The sequence below is a fragment of the Argopecten irradians genome, chromosome 2, assembly GCF_041381155.1.
Source record: "Argopecten irradians isolate NY chromosome 2, Ai_NY, whole genome shotgun sequence".
Classification (NCBI taxonomy): domain Eukaryota; kingdom Metazoa; phylum Mollusca; class Bivalvia; order Pectinida; family Pectinidae; genus Argopecten; species Argopecten irradians.
The window spans coordinates 27,979,118-28,001,678 of record NC_091135.1 but is presented as its reverse complement, the minus strand read 5'-3'; the positions used below and the strand labels follow the sequence as shown (position 1 = coordinate 28,001,678).

Sequence of the window (22,561 nt, the reverse complement as noted above, 5' to 3'; positions counted from 1 at the left end):
GTAGGTACATGTTTGTATACCGGTCTATGTAATAACACGATAGGTATACGGTCAGTGTAATCATGTACACGGGTAGTAACATGGTAGGTATACCGATCAATGTTATAACACGGGTAGGTATACCGGTCAATGTAATAACACGGGTAGGTATACTGGTTAATGTACAAAATATAAAACATTAAACTTTTCATGTATAAAATTTAAGAACAATTGGTATGAATTTTGTTGTATTTTGCCATATAAAACTATTAATGTATAATGTAAGACACAGTAGAAATGAACATCTTGTATACTAATTATGTAAATAGGCTCCCGTCACTTTGAGATGGACAGGTTGGAACGACAATCTATCTGGTCTCCAGTCATACGTCCTGGAAGTCTTCAAGTTGAGTGGCGGGGGTGAATACTTACTAGAAGCGGATCCAATGACACCAACATTGAAGTGGAAATTCGACCTCTCCGTACATGAGCATATCGTTACCCCGGAAGAACCGGGCATGTATTCCGCGATTCTAGGCGTAAAGGACAAAGCCAACAATACCAGGTATGTCATTAAGTTTTCTTTTCGAAGATTGTACAGAACTGAAATAAAGCCTCTCAGATACATGTATATTATACTAACTAGCCTGATGTCTCCACTACTGACATCGCTTTGTATTGGTCTGCATTACATACCTATATACATAATATGAATCATGCACGGCATAGCATAATAAAACTTTTAATTCAAACAGAACTCAGAGATTCGTATTTGGTCGTTGGTTTACTGTGTCCACTGTACACAGGCCTGGGTGCCGCGTATGCGAATCATATGATTTTGCGCCATTTGTTGACGTGATGTGACGTCATGATTCCTTGTGCTCATCGTTCTTTTGGTGTATTCTGTATTCCGTAGCTTTAATTTTCAAAAATGTTATTATCATTATTTAAAAAATAAATAAAAATATGTTTAATTAATCCTGTTAATGCATTTGCATTATTCAAATAGTTTTACTGGGGAAAGCAGTACCAAAGCAACGCATAACCGGAACAGGTTAAATCGGAAGTACGAAAAATATTTAGCCATGCATGCATGCAGGTCAATGATCTCTACATGTGCGTTTGCTTACGTACATGTTACCGGAACAGAGCTTCGATTTTCGAAGCGCTTCAAGCGTCGAAAGAGTTTCGCTCTTATAAATGTACATGTAAACATTCACTGAATATTCATCATTCCGGCTTTGCAGAGATAGCTACCTTGCGGGTAGGTATCCATAGTAACGTCATTATTTTGAGAGCGCAATTCACGTCGTTTTTTTTTCGAAAATTCAGACGTTACGCTCGCAAACACATGACGTTTGCAGAATAATTATAAAAATGATAAAGGATTTTAATAAACATAGAGAACCTTTGACTTTTAATGTACCAAACACACCTTTGAAATCCATAGCGATTTATGATGTATAATTATATTTATAGTCTTACTCGTTCCTGTCAGATGGTTTCTCATTTATACCGCTACTTAATCCCTTATAGGACGTTACCACGATATATCAGAGAATACTTTTACATGAAAATCTATATTTAAATTTGTTTTCTTTCCATGTTCAAGTAACGAGTTTAATTAATTATTATTAGGAATCTTTAGACATTGATGTATCAAGACTAATATATAGAGAGGATCATCGTAACTTTGTAATATACAAGTTTCTATATATAAATTAGACTAGGATGTCACGTTACTGTCTACAATCGCTATTATTACCTGTGGAGGAGTCACAATAGTGTCATTACACATACATACATGTATTTAACGATATACATTTTGAATGTGGCATGGCCGTATGACATGGTTGAACCGGCGGTTATGTATGTGATAAAACTGGGTTTTTTTTCTGTTCACATATAAATGATACAACGCTGTGGATTACACCTTGGTTGTAAATTCAGCGGAATTGGACTGAGTCAATTTTACGGTGACCAGGTAGTTCAACCGTTAGAGCTTTATGTTATATTCCTGAAACGCCGGTTCGAACACCAGTCTAGCCGCTACATGTTCTATCCAGTTGCATAATATCGAAACTAAATCATATTTTTGTTGCACAGATATACCCGCGAGTTTTTCCTGTATGATTCTACCTCGGTGATCTCCCTTGAACCAACCAAGTCTGTACATGTAACAAGCGCCTCCCCAGAGTCGGGCTATCATTGGCAAGTCCCGAACACAACGGGAAAGACAACCATCGCAATTGACTGGACAGGACGGTTTGTGAACGAAATTCATGTGGAAGGTGGTTTACTGGCAAATGTTCGGGATTACCCTGCTCAACTCAAGAACAAATATTTAGACACAGTACAAAAGGCTGTTTCTCTAGAGCTTAAAAACCGAGCCGCTAACAGGACAAGTCATAGTATACCGAATGTAAACGGCATCGTAAGGTACATCTAACAAATGGCCAGTTATTATTTTGTTTACGAGAGAGTATAATCCTCTTACAATAACTGTCATTTTTGTAGCATAAATGAGTTCATGTATCATTTAAAGTCTATCTGATGGGTTGGTTAGGTCATATACTGTTTTTTATTTGCAATAATCAGCTGTTGTTCTATTTCCCGAATAAACTGGAAAGTCTTATCTTTAATTGAAATGATATATTTTGGAGTAGTAAATCCATTTTAGAAGGAGGATTGGTATTTTAACATAACATAAAGAATGTGCAAAACTCGTTGACCCATAGAACTGCGTATAAAAGCTACTCTTTCAAGATAACGAATAAAGTTTCTAATTAATTAAACTAACAGAAATCTCGAACATGAGTGTTTATTTATCCAACATCGCGCCAAACATAAACCAATTTCTGCATAGCCATATACATGAAAGTGCTAGCTGTAAAGGATTATTTGCTTCAGGTTTGAATTTCAAGTTGAAGCACTTTCAAAGAACCCTGAACCGATAGAAATGAATTGGAGGGAGGTTTCAGATTTGCTTGAGACGACCGAGATCCAGGAAACGATTCCAAAAGGAAGCTGCAAAATTGTATGGGTCAGAGCTTATGACCTTGTCGGTAACAAAGAAGTAGACCACGGAATGGTTTGCTTTGATAGTAGTCCTCCAGTTATTCGGGAGAATACGTTTGCTTTGGACCGAAACGCCCATAAGGAATATTTCAGCAGGTAAAAATAAGTTAAAACAAAAAACCAATTGAAAAGTTTTTTAATACAAGTAAGTTAGGTATACAATTGAGTTAGGTTACACACCCAGTGGGTGAGGTACATGCATTTTCTTCAAGCTACAAAACGACGTAGTTAAACGAGTGTTTTGACTATTTTGAAAAACAAATAGGATAGTATAAAGACAGGTATTAAAACTCCATCAGTTTGTGTCTCCCTCAATAAAATCCTTTTTTCTATTATTCTTACTTTTGGCCTGCAAATGTATCAAAATATAACATTCATAACATAGTAACTTAAAGTAAAACATCCATTTGATAACTTCAGAAAAGTTATAGAATTTGTCATGTTTTATCACTACTTGTGTATTATTGATTGTCTAGCGTGTTAGTGAAGCTGTCTGTAAGATATTACTGACCATAAGACGTAATATGCATTGCATCATTTGATCAACTTTTTCTGGATTAGGAGCTAATTGTTAAATTTGTTTTAAGTGATTTTGGAGACGTTTGCACAGTTTTTATACCCTAAGAGCGTAGAGAGCTTCATAGAACCAATACATTGCGGTGAAAATCATATGTTTATATAAAGTATCTTTTCTGATAGACTCCAGTTTGATGCGGTTGACAGGGACAGTGGAATTGCTATGGTAAAATGGACATTTAAAGACAACGCAACCGATGAAATTGTTGAAATTCCAGATAAATATAAATTAGAAATCTCCGGAAACCTAACTAATGTAAGTATACTAATTTGCTCTTAAGATAAATAGGGGACACTACAAAACTGATAAACTATGCTGAATTATGCGTGACGTCAACAATTTGTTCCTAAATTTTATTTGAAAATACTATATGTTACCCTTCTTGTGTTTGTATATTCAAGAATATTTCACCATCTGCTAAAATAAGATAGGACATTTCATGATACCTAGTAGTCAGATTATGCACAGGTAAATGTGATTAATTCACATGATACATAGTCGGATTATGTACGGATAATTGTGATTGATTCAAATGATACCTAGTCGATTATGTTCAGGTAATTGTGATTGACTCAAATGATACCTAGTCAGAATACGTACAGTAATTGTGATTGACTCAAATGATACCTAGTCAGAATAATTGTACAGGTAATTGTGATAATTGATAAATGATACCTAGTCAGATTATGTACAGATAATTGTGATTAATTCACATGATTACCTAGTCAGATTATGTACAGATAATTGTGATTAAATCACATGATTACCTAGTCAGATTATGTACAGATAATTGTGATTAAATCACATGATTACCTAGTCAGATTATGTACAGATAATTGTGATTGATAATCACAGATGATTGTATACATGATCTAGTCAGATTATGTACAGATAATTGTGATTATCACATGATTACCTAGTCAGATATGTACAGATAATTGATGATTCAATGATACCTATCAGATTATGTACAGATAATTGTGATTTCACATGATTACCTAGTCAGATATGTACAGATAATTGTGATTAATCACATGATTACCTATCAGATTATGTACAGATATTGTATTAATTCACATGATTACCTAGTCAGATTATGTACAGATAATTGTGATTAATTCACATGATTACCTAGTCAGATTATGTACAGATAATTGTGATTAATTCACATGATTACCTAGTCAGATTATGTACAGATAATTGTGATTAATTCACATGATTACCTAGTCAGATTATGTACAGATAATTGTGATTAAATCACATGATTACCTAGTCAGATTATGTACAGATAATTGTGATTAAATCACATGATTACCTAGTCAGATTATGTACAGATAATTGTGATTAATTCACATGATTACCTAGTCAGATTATGTACAGATAATTGTGTTAATCACATGATTACCTAGTCAGATTATGTACAGATAATTGTGATTAATTCATGATTACCTAGTCAGATTATGTACAGATAATTGTGATTAATCACATGATTACCTAGTCAGATTATGTACAGATATTGTGATTTCAATGATACCTAGTCAGATTATGTACAGATAATTGTATTATACAATACCTAGTCAATTATGTACAGATATAGTATTGTGATTAATCACATGATTACCTGTCAGATTATGTACAGATAATTGTGATTAATTCACATGATTACCTAGTCAGATTATGTACAGATAATTGTGATTGATTCACATGATTACCTGTAGATTAAGACGATACTGTCAGATATGTACAGATAATTGTGATTGTTCACATGATACCTAGTCAGAATACGGACAGGTAATTGTGATTGATTCACATGATAGCCTAGTCAGAATACGTACAGGTAATTGTGATTGATTCATATGATAGCCTAGTCAGAATATGTACAGATAATTGTGATTGGTTCATATGATAGCCTAGTCAGAATATGTACAGATAATTGTGATTTATTCACGAGTACTGAAGGACGCTACATAGACACTGCTATTTTGTACTATAATAATATCTTTCTGAAGGGATTATTGCCTCAAATAGTTCATGATCCACTGCCAACTGCCAGTATTCTGTCAACGATGGCAACTGATTTACACTTTGTTGCATGATTTGTTTTAGTATCAACCTATATTTTAATTAAAAACCATGGTAACTGGATATTTTTCGAGACCATCTATGCACGTATCGATTTAATACTATTTTGGTGATTTATGATCTAGTCGACTCAGTCCTCCTGTGAGCAGTCCGGGGTATGTTACTGTATCAGTACCGGGGAGTGTTTTAATCTCCGTCACGTATTGAAGCTTGACCACTGTGCCTTCTACTATCCCGGCATTGAAAACAGCCCCACCCACTACATAACCACTGTCACTGTGTTCAACCAGGCCATGCAGAATGGATCCGCTGAATTTTTGGTGAGTTTATTCGGATCTTTTAAAATAATTCTATATTATCATAAGTAATTACGCAGTTTTCTTTTATGTTAGATTATGTTACCGATACATGTATTGTTATGCTGTGATATTCACGCTCTTCAACAATAATTACATACAACAGTATCGTTTCGATATAAAGACAAAAATACGTATTCATATAGTGTCTATAATCGTCAATGGTCATGACCTATTGATGGTTAAATAACAATAACTGCATTAAGTGCCATAACTGTATACCGTTTTATCAGACATCATTGTCATTACATAATGGGAATAATTCACGTACCACACGATATCCGATATCATTGGAGCGGAACTATTGTTTCTATTGGTGATAGGATGAAATCAAAATATGATATCCCGCGCTTACGTCATTTCAGCGGGAAGATTACAAATACTGTAGTTACGTTCCATCATCACTAGAGATACTAGTCCCGCACAAACATTATCGTGTACCACATGGTACGTGAATTAGTCCATTCTGTTAACCTTTAAAACTTGGAATCATGGACAATATTTTTAGAGTGTCATATTTTGATATGGATTGATGGTGAACATGTATGTAGATTCCTTTCACTCCAGTGAAAATATCTGTTTTGAAATTTTCACTCAATATTTGCTATACAGAACACAACATTTACAGTGAAAATATTTGAAAATATTAATTATCGTTTTAGCGGGGATACTTTTTTTTTAAATATTAAACCAAAAATATAATATGACGTGCATCCTTCCTATTGAGTTTTGATTTCTAATTGTTGCAGCACAACTATGTTGCATTACATTATCTATCTTACCTTTCCTCGAAATAGGTCCTTCATGTTTGAAACTAAATTAGTAAACAAGAATACCGTGACTGATTTAAGTATATTTACCGGTATCAGGTGGTCTAGTCTAGACATAGAATAGGGACGTAAACATGTAATAAATAGAATATCCATTATTTCTTAATGAATACAAGTTGTATTGTATTTCACCGCAAACGTGGAAACTTTGTAGAAACCGTACAGTACATTGTATATATGATATGAAAATATTACTGTATATTAATGCTGCTGCTATTTTATAGTATTTTATGTAGATATTTTAACAATCTCATATCAATTGGATCCATGATAAGATTAAAACGTAAGAAATTATTGTTTAAGGTGTAGACACTTCTCGCATATTAAACTGAAATAGTACTAGTTATCGTAGCATACCAGACATGTAGACGAAATTCATTCTGCCAATTTTCCCTTCGATTTTGTTTATTCATTACAAGATATCCCCCTACCGTGTCCTAAAGAGTCGAGAACGATATTGAAAGAATTAGTTTAAAGTTAAGACAAAGTAATCTGTGTATTGCAGATAGAAGACGTTCAGAGCTTGAGTGGAATGGACTATTGTAAGTCATCCTTAAATTCATTACACAATGTTAACTAAAATAACTTTTAATCAACTCATCTTTCTCATCATAAAGTCTAATACAAGTTCTAGTGAAATTCTAACTGCAATTGTACAACATGTAAATCTCTCAACTATGATACAGGTGCACGGATACACAGAGAGCGACTAGTAGCTTCTGGGGAGCTAACAAGTGGTGGAATATCAGCAATAGTTATATGTGAGTATCTGACCTCTTAAACAAGTAAACAGTGGAGAGCTGATGGAATATCCACAACAGTCACATTATACGATTTTACTTCCGAAGCAGTTCATGGATTATTATTTGAATTTATTATCAAGATATCGTGATTCCTAGTCGTTTTTTGTATTGTAATTTAGATGGTCTCTCGTTTTCAAGCAACTTGTGTCATAAAGGCCAACCTTGTTTCGATTCATAAATATTCACAGATTAAATACGAAATCGAGGCTGTAATTTGTGTATTCTCTAATTTTAGAAATATTTCATGTATCTATGAGCTTAACACGCGATTTAAAGTTTTATTATTTCTTACCACGCTAAATCAAAATGTTATTTCGTCCATTTCTGGTCATACAAGAAAGATTACTTAAGATATGAGCCCGTCTTACAGCTGGGTTGTATACTACATAGGTGGATTGCTTGTCTTGATATTTGTGGTATTTGTGCTGGTATTGCACAAGACTGGTCGACTGCAGAAAGTTAAAGAAAGGAGCCGAGAAGGCTTCAACAACATTAGAAAATCTATCAAGAGAGGACATGGCTTTGATGCACTTGAAGGATATAAGGTGACTATTGCAGTATAGTTATTGTGAGATCAGGGGAAAAAGTTAAGTTTTTCTCTCAATGTAATTACATTGATTTTTGACTTTGAGGTGAAACTGGGATAGAATAACTAAACATAAATCAGGTCTGTGAACACGAAAACACTTAATAATTATGAACGCCAATATCACTTTGGATGTCTTTATCGTATCTTGCTTGCAAGTTGGAAAGTATTTTCCTAAAGTCAAATTTCAGTCATCATGTTTTGCATGGACTGTTTAAGAATGGAGGATTTGACGAGGATGACATTTACATGTATGGGCACCAGACGTATGAGCAGGCCCCTGAGTGGAAATTTCGTCCTGATGACTTAACAATCAATAATCTAATCGTCGTCGGAAAGTTTGCAAAGATATACGAAGCCAGTCTTATCCAGGCAGGGAAGCAATTAGCAGTGGTCGCGAAAACTTTAAAAGGTGTGTTTTATTTTTTTATCATTCATAATGATGGTTATCATCGTTTGATAATTGTTCAAAGAAATTTAGATGCAGATATTTTACTAATTGGCTAAAAGGTAGTATTTAATATTACAATTCGATCGAAAAGAGTTTATTGACTGCTGATATGCTACACTGTATGTTGCTTTCCTTTGATATATACATATGAGACACATATTGATTCGTTTAATTTAAGAGGGCTGGTTATGAGTTGTGTCCGTTCGCTTGTTCCTCATCATACTCAGTCATCTCAAGAGATTTCATTTGAATCTCTAATCACAGTTATACCTGATGTTAGTATGTCATAGAAGATAACAATTAAATCAAACAGTTATTATAATTGGTTTTAAGTTTTAAGTCGTTGGTGTTTTACCTGTATATTTGTCCAGGTGAATTCAGGGAAGAAGACTCTGTACTAATGCTGGCAAAGATCAACTTCTTCGGCACCAAGGTTGGAAGACACTCGTGCATCTTAGAAATGATTGGAGCCATTACTGATGATGACAAGAGTAAGACAAGCTCCATTGTATGCTAGCTTCATTGATAACTATTTAAAGCAAAATGCATGTAGTATAACTAGTATGCGTCTTTAATGAAAAACAAATCATTTGCATTTATGTATGCATTTAGGAGATTGTCATTTGAATAATTTATTTTAGCGGGGTATCGTAGTTTTGCACTTTTTTGTGCGCTCGTTCAAAAAATAATGTAAACTCGAAGATATTTTGGTAAATCACAGATGTATCAGATATTTTGATATTATGATGCCTGTTATTGGCGTCCATCATAAAGGTCATCATCAAAATATGGGAGTTCCATAACATACCTCAAACATTAGCTGTACTGTATGTTCAGTGGGACCAGTAATGTTACTGGAGCGTTGTGGGTATGGATCGTTGAAGGAATGGCTTGTAAACAGCAGAGAACGTCCTGATGACGCCGCCATTGACTTCCTGTTCCGGTTTGCATATTCCATTGTTCAGGGAATGGAATATCTCGCTGGTCGCGAGGTAGGACTCTATTTTATATCTGTTTACAGTAGCACTGACGTATGTATGTTTATATCATTGTTTATAGTTTGTAGGCTTTTAGGGTTGTAAGTTAAAACCTGGATTTCGATTTTCTTCAGTTTGTTCTGCTACAATTTAAATAAACAACATAGCACGATATTTATTAACTGTTAAGCTCTGTGATTGTGCATTATTTTTTTTGTCAGAATTGTTCGCATATTTGATAGTACAATCGTTCAATCGCCTTGATAGACAAATGTGTTCGACAGACATCATCATGAACGTTTAGTTAGACCACCTTTCGTTGTCAGATTGTTCACATGCGTTTAGCAGCTCGGAATGTATTGTTGACGGACAAGCTTGAACCGAAGATCTCAGGATTTGGACCCCGCCATGGAGATGACGAAGAGGACGGCGAGAAAAAGGTTTGTTGGTTTGTACTTCAAGTCCTAATAACTGCTATGGTAATATGAAGGCGGACTTTACTGTAAGCTATGTTTTGCGGTTGTGGTGTATAGCATGCTTTGGTGTGTCTTCGGTGGCATTTCCATGCTAAGCTTCCTTTGAATAGTGGAATCATATCCCATTTACTAAATCACTGAAGTATGCTGTCAGGCACCGAAGGTCCCTTACAATCGGTCACTCACCACGGGCTAATTACCAGTCGCCTTAGTCCATTTATGCTCAGCGCTGACCAGGAGAAGCAATTACAATGTACCACTGCTTAAAGAGTAAGAAACTGCTTAAAGAGTCTGGGCCAGAACATAAAATCTTCCTCACATGGGCAAAATTAATCTAGTTTTAAATAACAAATTGTCGAAATGGTTTGCCTCGGAGGTAATATGCTAACAAGCACAATACAAACAACCGTGCGAGTTGGTTGGGTACGGTGATACCTAGATACCTAATGCCTGAATTACACTATTTACGATGAATTTCCAGATACCAATTTCTTCATTTTCATTTTTACAAGGAACGGATACCAGTAAAATGGATTGCCCCAGAATGCATGAACAAGAGTAAGCAAGCTTCAGAGAAATCGGATGTCTGGTCAAATGGTGTTGTTATGTGGGAGATATTTTCCTTTGGTAAGTTTTGTGCGATTTTAATGAAAATGCTTGTCTTTACATAGTAATACTTTTCATATTGATGAGGTCGTTATATCATTCTGACAACTATGCTTTATAATCATAGCCACTGATTAAACATAATTTATGGGTAAAGTAAAAATAAAGAGGATTGTAAAAAAGAATAGCCAAAAAGTATACCAGTGAGAAAAGCTGTGAGGAGAAACAAAATTGGAAAAAAATCCATTAACTAAAGTAGGGACATATTATATGAAAACAAACGGAAATATCCGTTCATGATTCTTCATTCTTATATGAATAATACGTGTAATATATTGTGATTTAGATTAGGTCATATTTTACTTTGTAGGAGAAACTCCATATCCGAAGATAAGATCTGCAGATCTTAGCCGGGCCCTGAAGAGAGGAGATCGACTTAGCCGGCCAGAGTACAGCGACGATACGTAAGACTTTTTAAAATTTCGTACACTGCAACTATTTCTTCTTTCCTTTTACACTGTTTGTCCGAGAAGCTTGTCAATTTAACTTTAAACTGCACTTAGTAAAATATTATGATCTAATCCAATGCATCTAATCAGAACACAACACTTTGTAAAATTCTATATTTCTTTCACATAATTTGAACTTTCATAAGGATATTTGTGTTTTAACTTTACCAAACGTTTTGCAAGGTGACATCAAATAAGATAACTTCTAAATACTATCACTGTTATATACAGATTACTTAATTTAACCCTTGTGTTTCAGTCATTACAAAATTATGAAAGACTCGTGGAACATGAAGCCTGAGCGACGACCAACATTCCGTGAGATAAGGGAAGAAATCGAAAAAGTATTCAGCTCCACAGGAGCGGATTACTATTACGACTCGAATTTTGCCGGTCAGTAGTCAGACACAACCGTGGTCAGTAAACAGATAAATGTCACATGTATATCTGTATGCTAATTCTACCAACGACATCATGAGTGGGTACATCATGGAATCCTACTTAAATCTGTCATATAAAGAGTATCTGTATTGGCTCAGTCGTCCATAACATCGCCTGTGACTGACTGATGCAAAGTATAACAATTCTGTGAATGGAAGCAGTCCCTCAAGACATTTGTAGTGGCATGGTATCACACTGCATTATATGGATTACCTGGAATATTTTCATGGTATGGAGCTGTGGCACAAATATCACAGTGTTGTCTCATCATAAACTTCTTAATTACACCTTTATTTGGAGGGCTTTCTCGACAACGCAAACATATTAATCCCGATATAGAACTTCCTTTCTTAAAGATGCTCCGCCGCCGACAAAACATTATTATCATTTGGACAATGATCGGGTCTGATTAGCACAAAAATGCATATAAAATCATTTGTTTTGCTTGTGTTCTCTGCGCAATCGGTAACTCATTCCATATATGGCATAGTGTCATAAATGTTTTTCAGGATGCAGCTAACTATTTTACATATATTCTTATGGATGTAAAATAAGAAGATCAATCTTTACTGAAGAAAAATACTAATTCATCTGCCCCTATTTTTAAGAATGTAGTTTCAAGAAAGGCAACTCGTGATTTTTTTTTCATGCAGACACTTGAACTATGATAGTGTTCCATGTTCTTCAATCATTTGAATGACTATGATTAAATATCCCTTTTCTGAAGTTTGAAGTTATGAATAAATTATTTCATTAGCTTTATAAATAGCTTTTCTGAAGTTTGAAGTTATGAATAAATTATTTCATTAGCTTTATGAATAACAATATCAATAATACCGCCAGCCTTTTATTGCTATTTTTATGTTAGATGTATAATGATTGAATATTGTTATTCATCTTAAAACTAAAGGTAACAGGACATATAATAAATGGAGATGACTATTCTAATAATGGTTTTATCAAAGAAAAAGAAACGTGTTTATGACGCTGGATTTTTAAACAATTCGTCATTCTATTACCTTGAACAATTTCTATAATTTTCTATAACAATTGAATGTCACAATTTTGATCTATTTTTATTTTTGTGAAAACGTTTTTGTAATCTGCACGCATCTTTTTTAGAAATTGATTATGGCTAGAAGTAAAGCATATTTTCTTTAAACAGCATTCATGTATATCATACCAATTAAACAATACATATTTCACAGAACCTTTTGCTTAAAATTTTTATTGACAGGATGAATTTAATTTCGTGTATAGAAACCCTCAGAAATGACGAATTCGAATATCAATTAAGGAAAAAAATATGTCGGGTTCAATTTCCTCGAGACTTTGCCATAACAACTTATTTACTTTATAGAACAAATATAAATAATATTGAACTATGGGATTTTTCGGGGGGATGTGAGACTATTATATTCATAAATTTAAAATTAGCATTCGTCGGCGATGTAACATCTTGAAATTAAACACAATATTTAAAATATAGTTTTTAACCACATCGTTGACCGAAAGATTGTTCATGAAATAATTTCATGCGACTCAAATATATTCATTTTATAACTTAATGATATCGTGGAAATTTTGTCATCATTTTATTTATATCAATATGCATGCAGATATCGACACCCTAATAATTTTGAAATCGTATATATTTATGTACATTTACGCAGTGTATTTTTTTTATTATCTATGGCCTTCGTCACAAAATATTCTGTTTGATTAAATATAATTGTATATCCATATATATCAATGTATATATACATGTTGTGTGGTATATGTAGTATGTATCTATATTTAATGTCTTTTAACATAACAAATATCTTATGACTAGGTAGCGTTACCACATCAGTATCACCTATTGTGTTGCAGATGACCATAACTGTATAAATGTTACTGCTAAAATTCAGGTCGGGATGATATTTGTTGAATGGCAAAATGTTGACATGTTGTGGTGTTTTTGGAAAGAGCAGTTTAAAAGTCTTTATTAGGACGCATTGTGCGTATTTGGAATATAATAAAAGAAAGTCGTAATATCGAATAAATCTAGTTTCTGTTAAATCAATTGCATTTGACAAGTAATAGGTATACAAAATTTATCGTCTGAATTGTTTGGTTTGAAAATAAAACTCACTTTTCATAAATGTTTAAATATAATTTCCCAATTCGTGACTACTGATGAAGTGTCGCTGTCATCAGGATACAAAATATTTAACTGATATGTAATATTTGGTATGTAACACATGTCTTATAACAATGAACTACATGTCTACACCGTCAAGGGCGATAAGACACTTACAAGAATAATTTCATTTTGAATACCTTTACAGAGTGTACTCTCTCACACTGAGTAAAACATCAATTGAACGAAAATCCAGTTTGTTATTACAAGTTACAAGTATTTTTAAGTATCACGAATCAAGAAGAGCTTTTAATATTCCATTTATCACAAAAAATTACCAAAAGTTTGTAATTACAAAACTTTCAATACATTGTGTTTTTTTCTCAAGTATAGCTAAGAGCTGAAAATGATTCTATGCAGTACTGCCAAAAATCATGATATTTACATCTATAGTGAAGTGAAATGAGTACATACTGTCAGACCATGAAGCTGAATTGTGGTCTACAATTACATTTCACATTTTTGCAGTGTTTTTAGTGATTGTAAAGTGATTTCTGCAGGTTTGTTTCCATCTAAACATACATAAGGCATAGAAATCAACAAATTTACAGTACATACTTTCTGTGTTTTAACTAACGTTTATAAGGCATTTGAAGCCATTTGAATGATTGAATGATTTTCACAGCTTAACTCACCAAACCTGAGGGTTTTGAATAGATAACTGACATGTTAAAATCTTCGCCCTGTTACGGCACATATTACATTAACTATAACTTGTTCTGGATGTGCTTGGCGTATTCCTTGTTGTCATAAGGCTAGTTCAATTAGGGAGCGATTTGCCGATAAGATCACATTCTTCCTTTAATACGTATCTTAATATATTTATATACACTGTATGTCTAACTTAATCATTATCCAATAATGTATTTCTGATTTATCAAACCTCATTCAGTAAATGAAACAGGTAGGCTATAGTAAATATTAACATTTAATTTGAAATACATATATATTTGCTTGGGATTAGAAGCAGAGATCATAAATACGATGATAGGAAGGATTCATAAAGTCATAATCTACGCTTCATTCAAATGTAGTTAACATCTAATGTGCAATTAAATTCATACTTCGTATTTTTTTCTATGGTCAACGCATCATATTATATAAATAAATATATGTACATTGTATTGCTACATCCGATTAATGTAATACTTTTGTCACTCATTAAGGATCTGCTCTTGTGGAATTTCAAACTATTCTGATGATAATTTTTTTCTAATACAGATTTTTGGAATTGATATCAAAACGGAAAATGAAAAAAAATAATGTGATCGACTAGTGTGCGTAATTTTGAGCTACCGTGAAGTATATGTTCAATATGTCAACTGGTTAAAATATGTTTGAAAGTCATACTGATTATTTAAAATATTAAAACGAGACTTCAACGAGACTGAAACTTCATCAGAGCATATCCTTAATTGAATCATCTTTGCAATGATCATTTATAAAACTTTTCGTTGCAAACAATGTGCTTTTTCCTCTTTTAATACATAACCTAATGCGTAATCACCCGTATGTTGTTAATGGGAAGTGCCTTTATATTTCAAATAAATACTGCTTTTCATATTTTCATTACATTCAAGTGTTTGTTCTAAGTGGGTTTTTTGTTCTCATTCAGTGCATCGTCTGATCACTGCAAGCTTTATAAGATGAGCGACATCCATGAAGAGGGGTAATTAAATAGTCAAACATAAATGCACTAACGTCTAGTATGTTTTATTCATATTGGGTGTATGTATATATGTAAACGTTAGAGGATTATAAGACATTGATCCCTATGGTGCATGATTTTGGTAGTCAGGACTTTATGAATGAAAATTGATATTAAATAGCTTTTCACAGGACTCAATTAATTCAAAATAATTCAGAGTAGTTCCGTTTTGCTGTAAGTACGGAAGGAAGTTGAATGTGAAGCGTGTGTTGTACACTAGGATTAAAGCTTGCAGACGTCTACACATATATCCTTTACTTTGTAACCTATGCAAGATAGATGTGCTATCAATTCTAAAACAGAATGTCATTATCATACTCATCAAATGTCAGTGTATACAACGAATTTTGATTTTACACATATCATGAATATCAAAATATTAGATAGATCAGATACAAACACGAAATACCTTTTTAAACTTTTATTTTGGTTTACATGATTCTTAATGCAGTTATGTGTCAGACATAAGCTATATAGGCGGGGCCCCATGTCTTTGTCGGGGGAGATATCTCTGATGGTGTAGCTGAGTTTGTGTCAAGTGTCAGTAAGGAAACAAGGATTACGTAGTCCTGTAACCAGGAAACAAACATCACGAGGTCTGACACATGGTTTTCCAGAGATCTTTTCCTCATTGATCCTTTAATAATCAATAATTAATGACATTAAATTTCAGGCTTATCAGCCTGAGTATTGCAATCGACTTTATGTCTGAAAAGTAAACTAAAAGATAATGTTCTGAAAATAATCGCATGACGTTACAAAATGTTCGTAAATATCGGGTAAAAATAAGGTAAAACTATGTTTTCAAGTTAGTTGAACACATCATAAAGTAAACATATTATTAAAGTTTGTGAGTTTTAGATATATCAAGATTATCTAGTAGTTTCTGTAACCAATTTCGATCATATTACCGTTGACTTACATTTATTTAAGGATTAAGTTGAATAGATGTTTTATGTTACTCTAAATAAACCGCGAAGCGGTTTATGATGAGAGTACACTCAGAGCTTTTTGTTATATCTCCATAACATAAAAATCTATTCAAATTAATCCTTTTAATTCAGTTTACTAAAAGTAATGTCTTCAAAATTCAAAATTCATTTTAGAACTCTTTATTTGCCCATAAAATCCTTTCACCGTTATTTCAGCCAATCAGAAGTGACAATGCAAACTGAAAAAAATATATATAAAAGTTTCCACCTCACTCGATGAAATATAACTGGTATTCATCAAGAAACAAGAAATATTCTCTATTTGTTAAGTTAAATTAAGAAAATAGGTCATTACAAGTAAAATTAACTATAATGTTGTGATTGTTGGATATATTTGATATTATTGTTCTAGTGATCAATTAAATATGCGCTGACAAAGAAAAAACAGAAAAGAAAACACGCACACATGAACACAGTTATATGCACGTTCCCATGAATCATATTCTTAAGTAGACGATTTTCCTGGTACTATTAACTAGGAAACCACACAACCTCATTTCTAGGAAAGTTTTCTTTAGTACAGGAAGATTTCAATTACATAGAACATGTGTGTAAATGTAAATTTTTTTAAATTTTCTAATCTGGTTTAAATTATATACACTGTATATATATATATCTTCATAAAGACATTCTATATAAGTCGTAAACAAACATTTCAGCATCGACGTTTTGATTATTTTCTACGAAAACCATAAGTAATGTTTCATCTGCATCAAATGGTAAATGTGATTTTTCCAACATGATAACTACATAGCTTTGACTTAACATGATAAAACAAATTCAAAATGTCAAGAAATACTGACCGATTAACATATATGTTATTAGTTGACATATGATAAAGTACTAATACTATTTTCTGAAGCATTTTTCTAAACACTGATGTGGCATATATAGGTCTACAATCACATTGATCACTCATCCATTTTCTCCCCAAAAAGTTCGTGTGAAAAAGTAGGCATAACAGATCAATTTTTTTTTCAATTGTAGAATTTAATAGAAGTAAAAAAAAGCGTAAATGGATTCACAGTTCACTATAGGATGTATTTCATCATTTTTAGCATTAAAATACATCATCTTTTAAACATGCGTACGTATTGTCTTGTATGATAAAAATACGTTTACAGCATAATGGTCAGTACAAATTAGACACATTATGAACTAAAAGAAATACATGCATAATCATTCGCGTTATGATTAAAGTCGATTAACTGACGACCCCTTAAATGTCACGGGCACAAAGGGATGGCCCTACTATCCTTCACATCCCCTAACATGTCATTATCATTCGTTGATAGCACTCGTATGGTAATAGGTGTAGTCAGCGGATCCGTTGTATGTCTTTTCAATTTCTTCTCGAATTTCACGGAATGTTGGTCTCTGAGCAGGATCAATGTTCCACGACTTTGTCATGATTCCGTAGTGACTGCAACAGTAAGTTTGCATTTCAGAGGATAATTTTAACATAATACAAAACAGTTTTTTTCGTCAAAAGACTCTGTATCATCAGTTCAAGAATAATGTGGCTTGCCATATAGAATCGTAAACGACCACCTGGAGCGTTATTTGCAGTTAAAACAGCCGTGATCATTGGCTCCATTCTTCACTTCGATAGTTCTCTGAGTAAATAATGAGTGTTTTAGTTGTTTTCTTCATTTCCTTCGAAAGGTATCATATATATCACGTGACGTTCCAGCCCGCCTTAACATACTTACGTGTCGTCACTGTATTCAGGCTGAGGAAGCCTTTCTCCTCTCTTTAATGCATTTGGTAGATCAGTAGACTTTATATTAGGATAAGGAGCATCTCCTGTAGGATTGTAGATGTTAGCACATATATCATAGACAAAAATCTAATTTCAAACCATTTGACCGACACAGATCTGGGCATGTTGATACTAACAAAAGTCAAAGCAATATCGACTAAAAGCTGGCAGTTCCTTTATTACACATTGCTTATTATCATGTTTGTACATTAAAATGTTTTATGGCGAAAATGGACAAAGATTGTGTTGATTGCATACCCTACCAAGCATAATAATTAAGTACAAATATGATAATATGAAATTGGTATATATCACAGTTTTATAGTGAAACCTCATATGAATTCTAAAACAAGTATTTCGAATGACAATAAACATTTGTAGCTCAAACGTCAGATTAGGGTTATTAATCAACAGATAATTGTTAGGTATTTCTGACAGATTTTGGCGCCCATCAAAGAATTATCTGTGAATGTGACAATGGATAGATGGATATTTTCTCTGCTTTTCACTTCATCTACAAACTATATTCAAAAACATTTTGAAACAGATCCCTTCACTATTTTCTGAGAAATAGCGGTAAGCAACTTCAGTTATCAAAATCCAAGATGGCGGCCTGATGGCCATCTTGTCAACGGAACTGTCGAAAAATGCAGCATACACACCCAGGACACATATGGAGTCTACATATGACATTTGTGATAGATCCATTCAGTCCTTACTGAGGAATAACAGTAACAAACTTCAATTATCAGATCCCAGAGATATGCTAGCGCCCATCCAAGAAGGATCTATGTCTGACTATGGAAAAGGGAATCATGTTCCTGCTTTTCAAACTTCAACTATCAAACTCCAATATCGACGGACCTGTTTCAAAATACTATATACATAACATGGGGCCGACAGGAACCTGTATATCAAATCTTTGGCAGATCGCTTCGGCCATCTTGTTGAACTATTGGTCTCAAAATGCAATTGTCACAACCGAGGTCCGAGGATAACCTACACATGAAATTTGTGATTGATCCCATCAGCTCTTTCTGGAAAATAGTGGTAACAAACTTTAAATATCAAAATCCAAGATTGTGACCATTTTGTTGGTCGATCGATCCCAAAAAGCAATATGCAGAACTGGCTTCCTTTAGGTTCCTTATAGAACATGCATTTATTCCTAATGGAACCTACATATGGAATTTGAGACAAATCCCCTTTAGTACTTTATGTGATTTAGGGGTAACAAACTTCAATATCAAAATCCCAGATGAATTCCCGCCGACGAATTGGTCCAAAAATACAATATGTACAACTTCGTTCCTAGGATAAACAACATAGATTTGAGAAAGATCCATTCATTAGCTACTGAAAAATGATGATAAAAACTTTTTTCGGACGGAAGGACGGACGGATTACGTGGTGAAAAGCGATTGTATTAGCTCACCAAATGTGAAAATCTCCCACATGACGACAGCGTTTGACCAGACATCCGATTTCTCTAAAACTGCTCGACTCATTTTGGATATGCATTCTGGCGGAAGCCACTTTACTGGTATTCGTTCCTGAATGAAAATATTAACATATGTATATCGATATGACGAATAAAGCAATTTATTTGTTTTATGATTCGTTGACTCATCCTTGTTATCAAGTCTCTTTTAAGTATTTGTAAAGTAACAAATATATCAACTATAGAAAGCGTCAATTTAATATAGTCATAATCTTAGAGACGCTCAAAGTGTCCTCAACAGTTTTTAAGTCTCAGTATGATACAGCGGTAAGACAGTTTCCATGTACATGTAAATTGTGTTATGTTTACTTTGATATTGTTAACTTTCAAATTACTTTTTTCTCGCCGTCAACATTATCATCTCCTCGGCGAGGTCCAAATCCAGCGATTTTTGGTTCAAGGTTGTCTGTCAACAAGACGTTCCGAGCGGCCAGGCGCATATGAATTATCTGTGAAAACGAAAAGTGAAATAACAGGATATATATCGTCAAAAACTCCACGTTGTTAGTGATTATTATCGTGAACCACGTGTTATGTGTATACTGAACACTGGTCACAATTAATTAGATACATGTCGAGTTGAAAGAGAGAAGAGTATTACGTTTTTCATGGGTTGTACATATACGTATGACGTCTTTAAAAGGCAGTGTAATGCGCATTTAAAAAAAATTATTACAAGGCACTAGTAAATTCTAATCACTACTCCATTTTCAGACTTTACAAAATACATATGTACCATTTACACATTATATGTAATGTTACCTCTAAACTGGCCAGATATTCCATTCCCCGTACGATGGCGTATATAAACTGGAACAGTAAGTCGATAGCGGAGTTGTCTACACGGTTTTTATTGTTGTTAAGCCAATCCTTCATGGAACCATATCCACAGCGCTCAAGTATCATTACTGGCCCAACTATCATCACAGCAGAGGATTATATACAAAAAAGATTATGTTACTTCTTCTCCACATTTGTCCTTCAATAGGATTAAAGTGTTTAATTATTTCTACATATATGAATCATGCCTTAGCCACCACATCTGTATATAGAACACCTGGTTAACACTTTTTGGATCCCAAATAGCCATGTTTGACGGGTATAAAGGTCACTTAGCAATAGATACCACTTTGGCCTTTCCATCGGTTGGTTTTTATAGACAGGTATAAATGTAGATTAACTTTGTTTGATTGAATAATTCAGTTGAATAATTATTAAATACCAATATATATTAAGTGTTTTATGGCTTTATTGTTCAAACGTTCAAGTACAAAAGTTTAGCATTCTAAATTTAACTTTATCATTCTGGGCCGGTAGCTTGAACTTTCATTAAAAGTTAATAATGGAATCAAATTTCACTAAACCATAATTCAATATTTTAAGGTCATTAAAAATCATGTTAAAACGTTCATTAATGCTAATATTATTTGAGGTTGCCAATACAAGAATGTTCTACTGTCAATGTCTTACCAACACAAAAAAGTTCTACGGTCAGTGTGTTACCCATACAAGACAGTTCTACTGTCTACGTGTTACCTATACAAGAATGTTCTTTTGTCAGTGTTCGCTACTGTCAGTGTGTAACCCATACAAGAATGTTTATTGTCAGTGTGTAACCCATACAAGAATGTTCTATTGTCAGTGTGTTACCCATACAAGAATGTTCTATTGTCAGTGTGTTACCCATACAAGAATGTTCTATTGTCAGTGTGTTACCCATACAAGAATGTTCTTTTGTCAGTGTGTTACCCATACAAGAATGTTCTATTGTCAGTGTGTACCCCATACAAGAATGTTCTATTGTCAGTGTGTTACCCATACATGAATGTTCTATTGTCTATGTCAGGTTTACCCATACAAGAATGTTCTATTGTCAGTGTGTTACCCATACAAGAATGTTCTATTGTCAGTGTGTTACCCATACAAGAATGTTCTATTGTCAGTGTGTTACCCATACAAGAATGTTCTACTGTCAGCGTGTTACCCATACAATAATATTCTACTGTCAGTGTGTTACCCATACAAGAATGTTCTATTGTCAGTGTGTTACCAATACAATAATGTTCTATTGTCAGATTGTAACCCATACAAAAATGTTCTATTGTCAGTGTGTTACCCATACAAGAATGTTCTATTGTCAGTGTGTTACCCATACAAGAATGTTCTATTGTCAGTGTGTTACCCATACAAGAATGTTCTATTGTCAGTGTGTTACCCATACAATAATGTTCTATTGTCAGTGTGTTACCCATACAATAATGTTCTATTGTCAGTGTGTTACCCATACAATAATGTTCTATTGTCAGTGTGTTACCCATACAATAATGTTCTTCTGTCAGTGTGTTACCCATACAATAATGTTCTTTTGTCAGTGTGTTACCCATACAATAATGTTCTATTGTCAGTGTGTTACCAATACAATAATGTTCTACTGTCAGTGTGTTACCCATACAATAATATTCATGTCAGTGTGTACCATACAATAATGTTCTACTGTCAGGTGTTACCCATACAATAATTTCTATGTCATGTGTTACCCATACAATAATGTTCTACTGTCAGGTGTTACCCATACAATAATGTTCTACTGTCAGGTGTTACCCATACAATAATGTTCTACTGTCAGTGTGTTACCCATACAATAATTTCTATTGTCAGCGTGTTA

General features: G+C 33.6%; 2 protein-coding genes across 5 annotated transcripts in view; one reads left to right on the top strand and one right to left on the bottom strand.

Annotated features, from left to right (window-relative positions):
- Positions 1 to 15,507, top strand: part of LOC138315018 (uncharacterized) — a 35,306-nt gene extending 19,799 nt beyond the window's left edge. The window contains exons 9-23 of the mRNA XM_069255730.1: positions 309 to 544; positions 2,086 to 2,418; positions 2,890 to 3,153; positions 3,757 to 3,889; positions 5,842 to 6,036; positions 7,408 to 7,444; positions 7,589 to 7,663; positions 8,096 to 8,250; positions 8,511 to 8,703; positions 9,114 to 9,233; positions 9,580 to 9,734; positions 10,046 to 10,159; positions 10,708 to 10,822; positions 11,172 to 11,265; positions 11,570 to 15,507. Coding sequence (XP_069111831.1) covers positions 309 to 544; positions 2,086 to 2,418; positions 2,890 to 3,153; positions 3,757 to 3,889; positions 5,842 to 6,036; positions 7,408 to 7,444; positions 7,589 to 7,663; positions 8,096 to 8,250; positions 8,511 to 8,703; positions 9,114 to 9,233; positions 9,580 to 9,734; positions 10,046 to 10,159; positions 10,708 to 10,822; positions 11,172 to 11,265; positions 11,570 to 11,711 — 2,361 coding nt within the window. The 3' untranslated portion in view covers positions 11,712 to 15,507. The remainder of the gene's footprint in view (positions 1 to 308; positions 545 to 2,085; positions 2,419 to 2,889; positions 3,154 to 3,756; positions 3,890 to 5,841; positions 6,037 to 7,407; positions 7,445 to 7,588; positions 7,664 to 8,095; positions 8,251 to 8,510; positions 8,704 to 9,113; positions 9,234 to 9,579; positions 9,735 to 10,045; positions 10,160 to 10,707; positions 10,823 to 11,171; positions 11,266 to 11,569) is intronic.
- A 1,230-nt stretch (positions 15,508 to 16,737) lies between these two features.
- LOC138315019 (uncharacterized) overlaps positions 16,738 to 22,561 on the bottom strand; it is a 32,694-nt gene continuing 26,870 nt past the window's right edge. For 3 of the 4 annotated variants that reach the window (XM_069255731.1, XM_069255732.1, XM_069255733.1), the window contains 5 exons: positions 20,659 to 20,813; positions 20,232 to 20,345; positions 19,831 to 19,948; positions 18,346 to 18,439; positions 16,738 to 18,056 (listed from right to left, as the gene is read on the bottom strand). In XM_069255731.1, coding sequence (XP_069111832.1) covers positions 17,915 to 18,056; positions 18,346 to 18,439; positions 19,831 to 19,948; positions 20,232 to 20,345; positions 20,659 to 20,813 — 623 coding nt within the window. In that variant the 3' untranslated portion in view covers positions 16,738 to 17,914. Of the gene's footprint in view, positions 18,057 to 18,345; positions 18,440 to 19,830; positions 19,949 to 20,231; positions 20,346 to 20,658; positions 20,876 to 22,561 lie in introns of those variants that run through there. The other variant, XM_069255734.1, reaches the window with a different exon arrangement.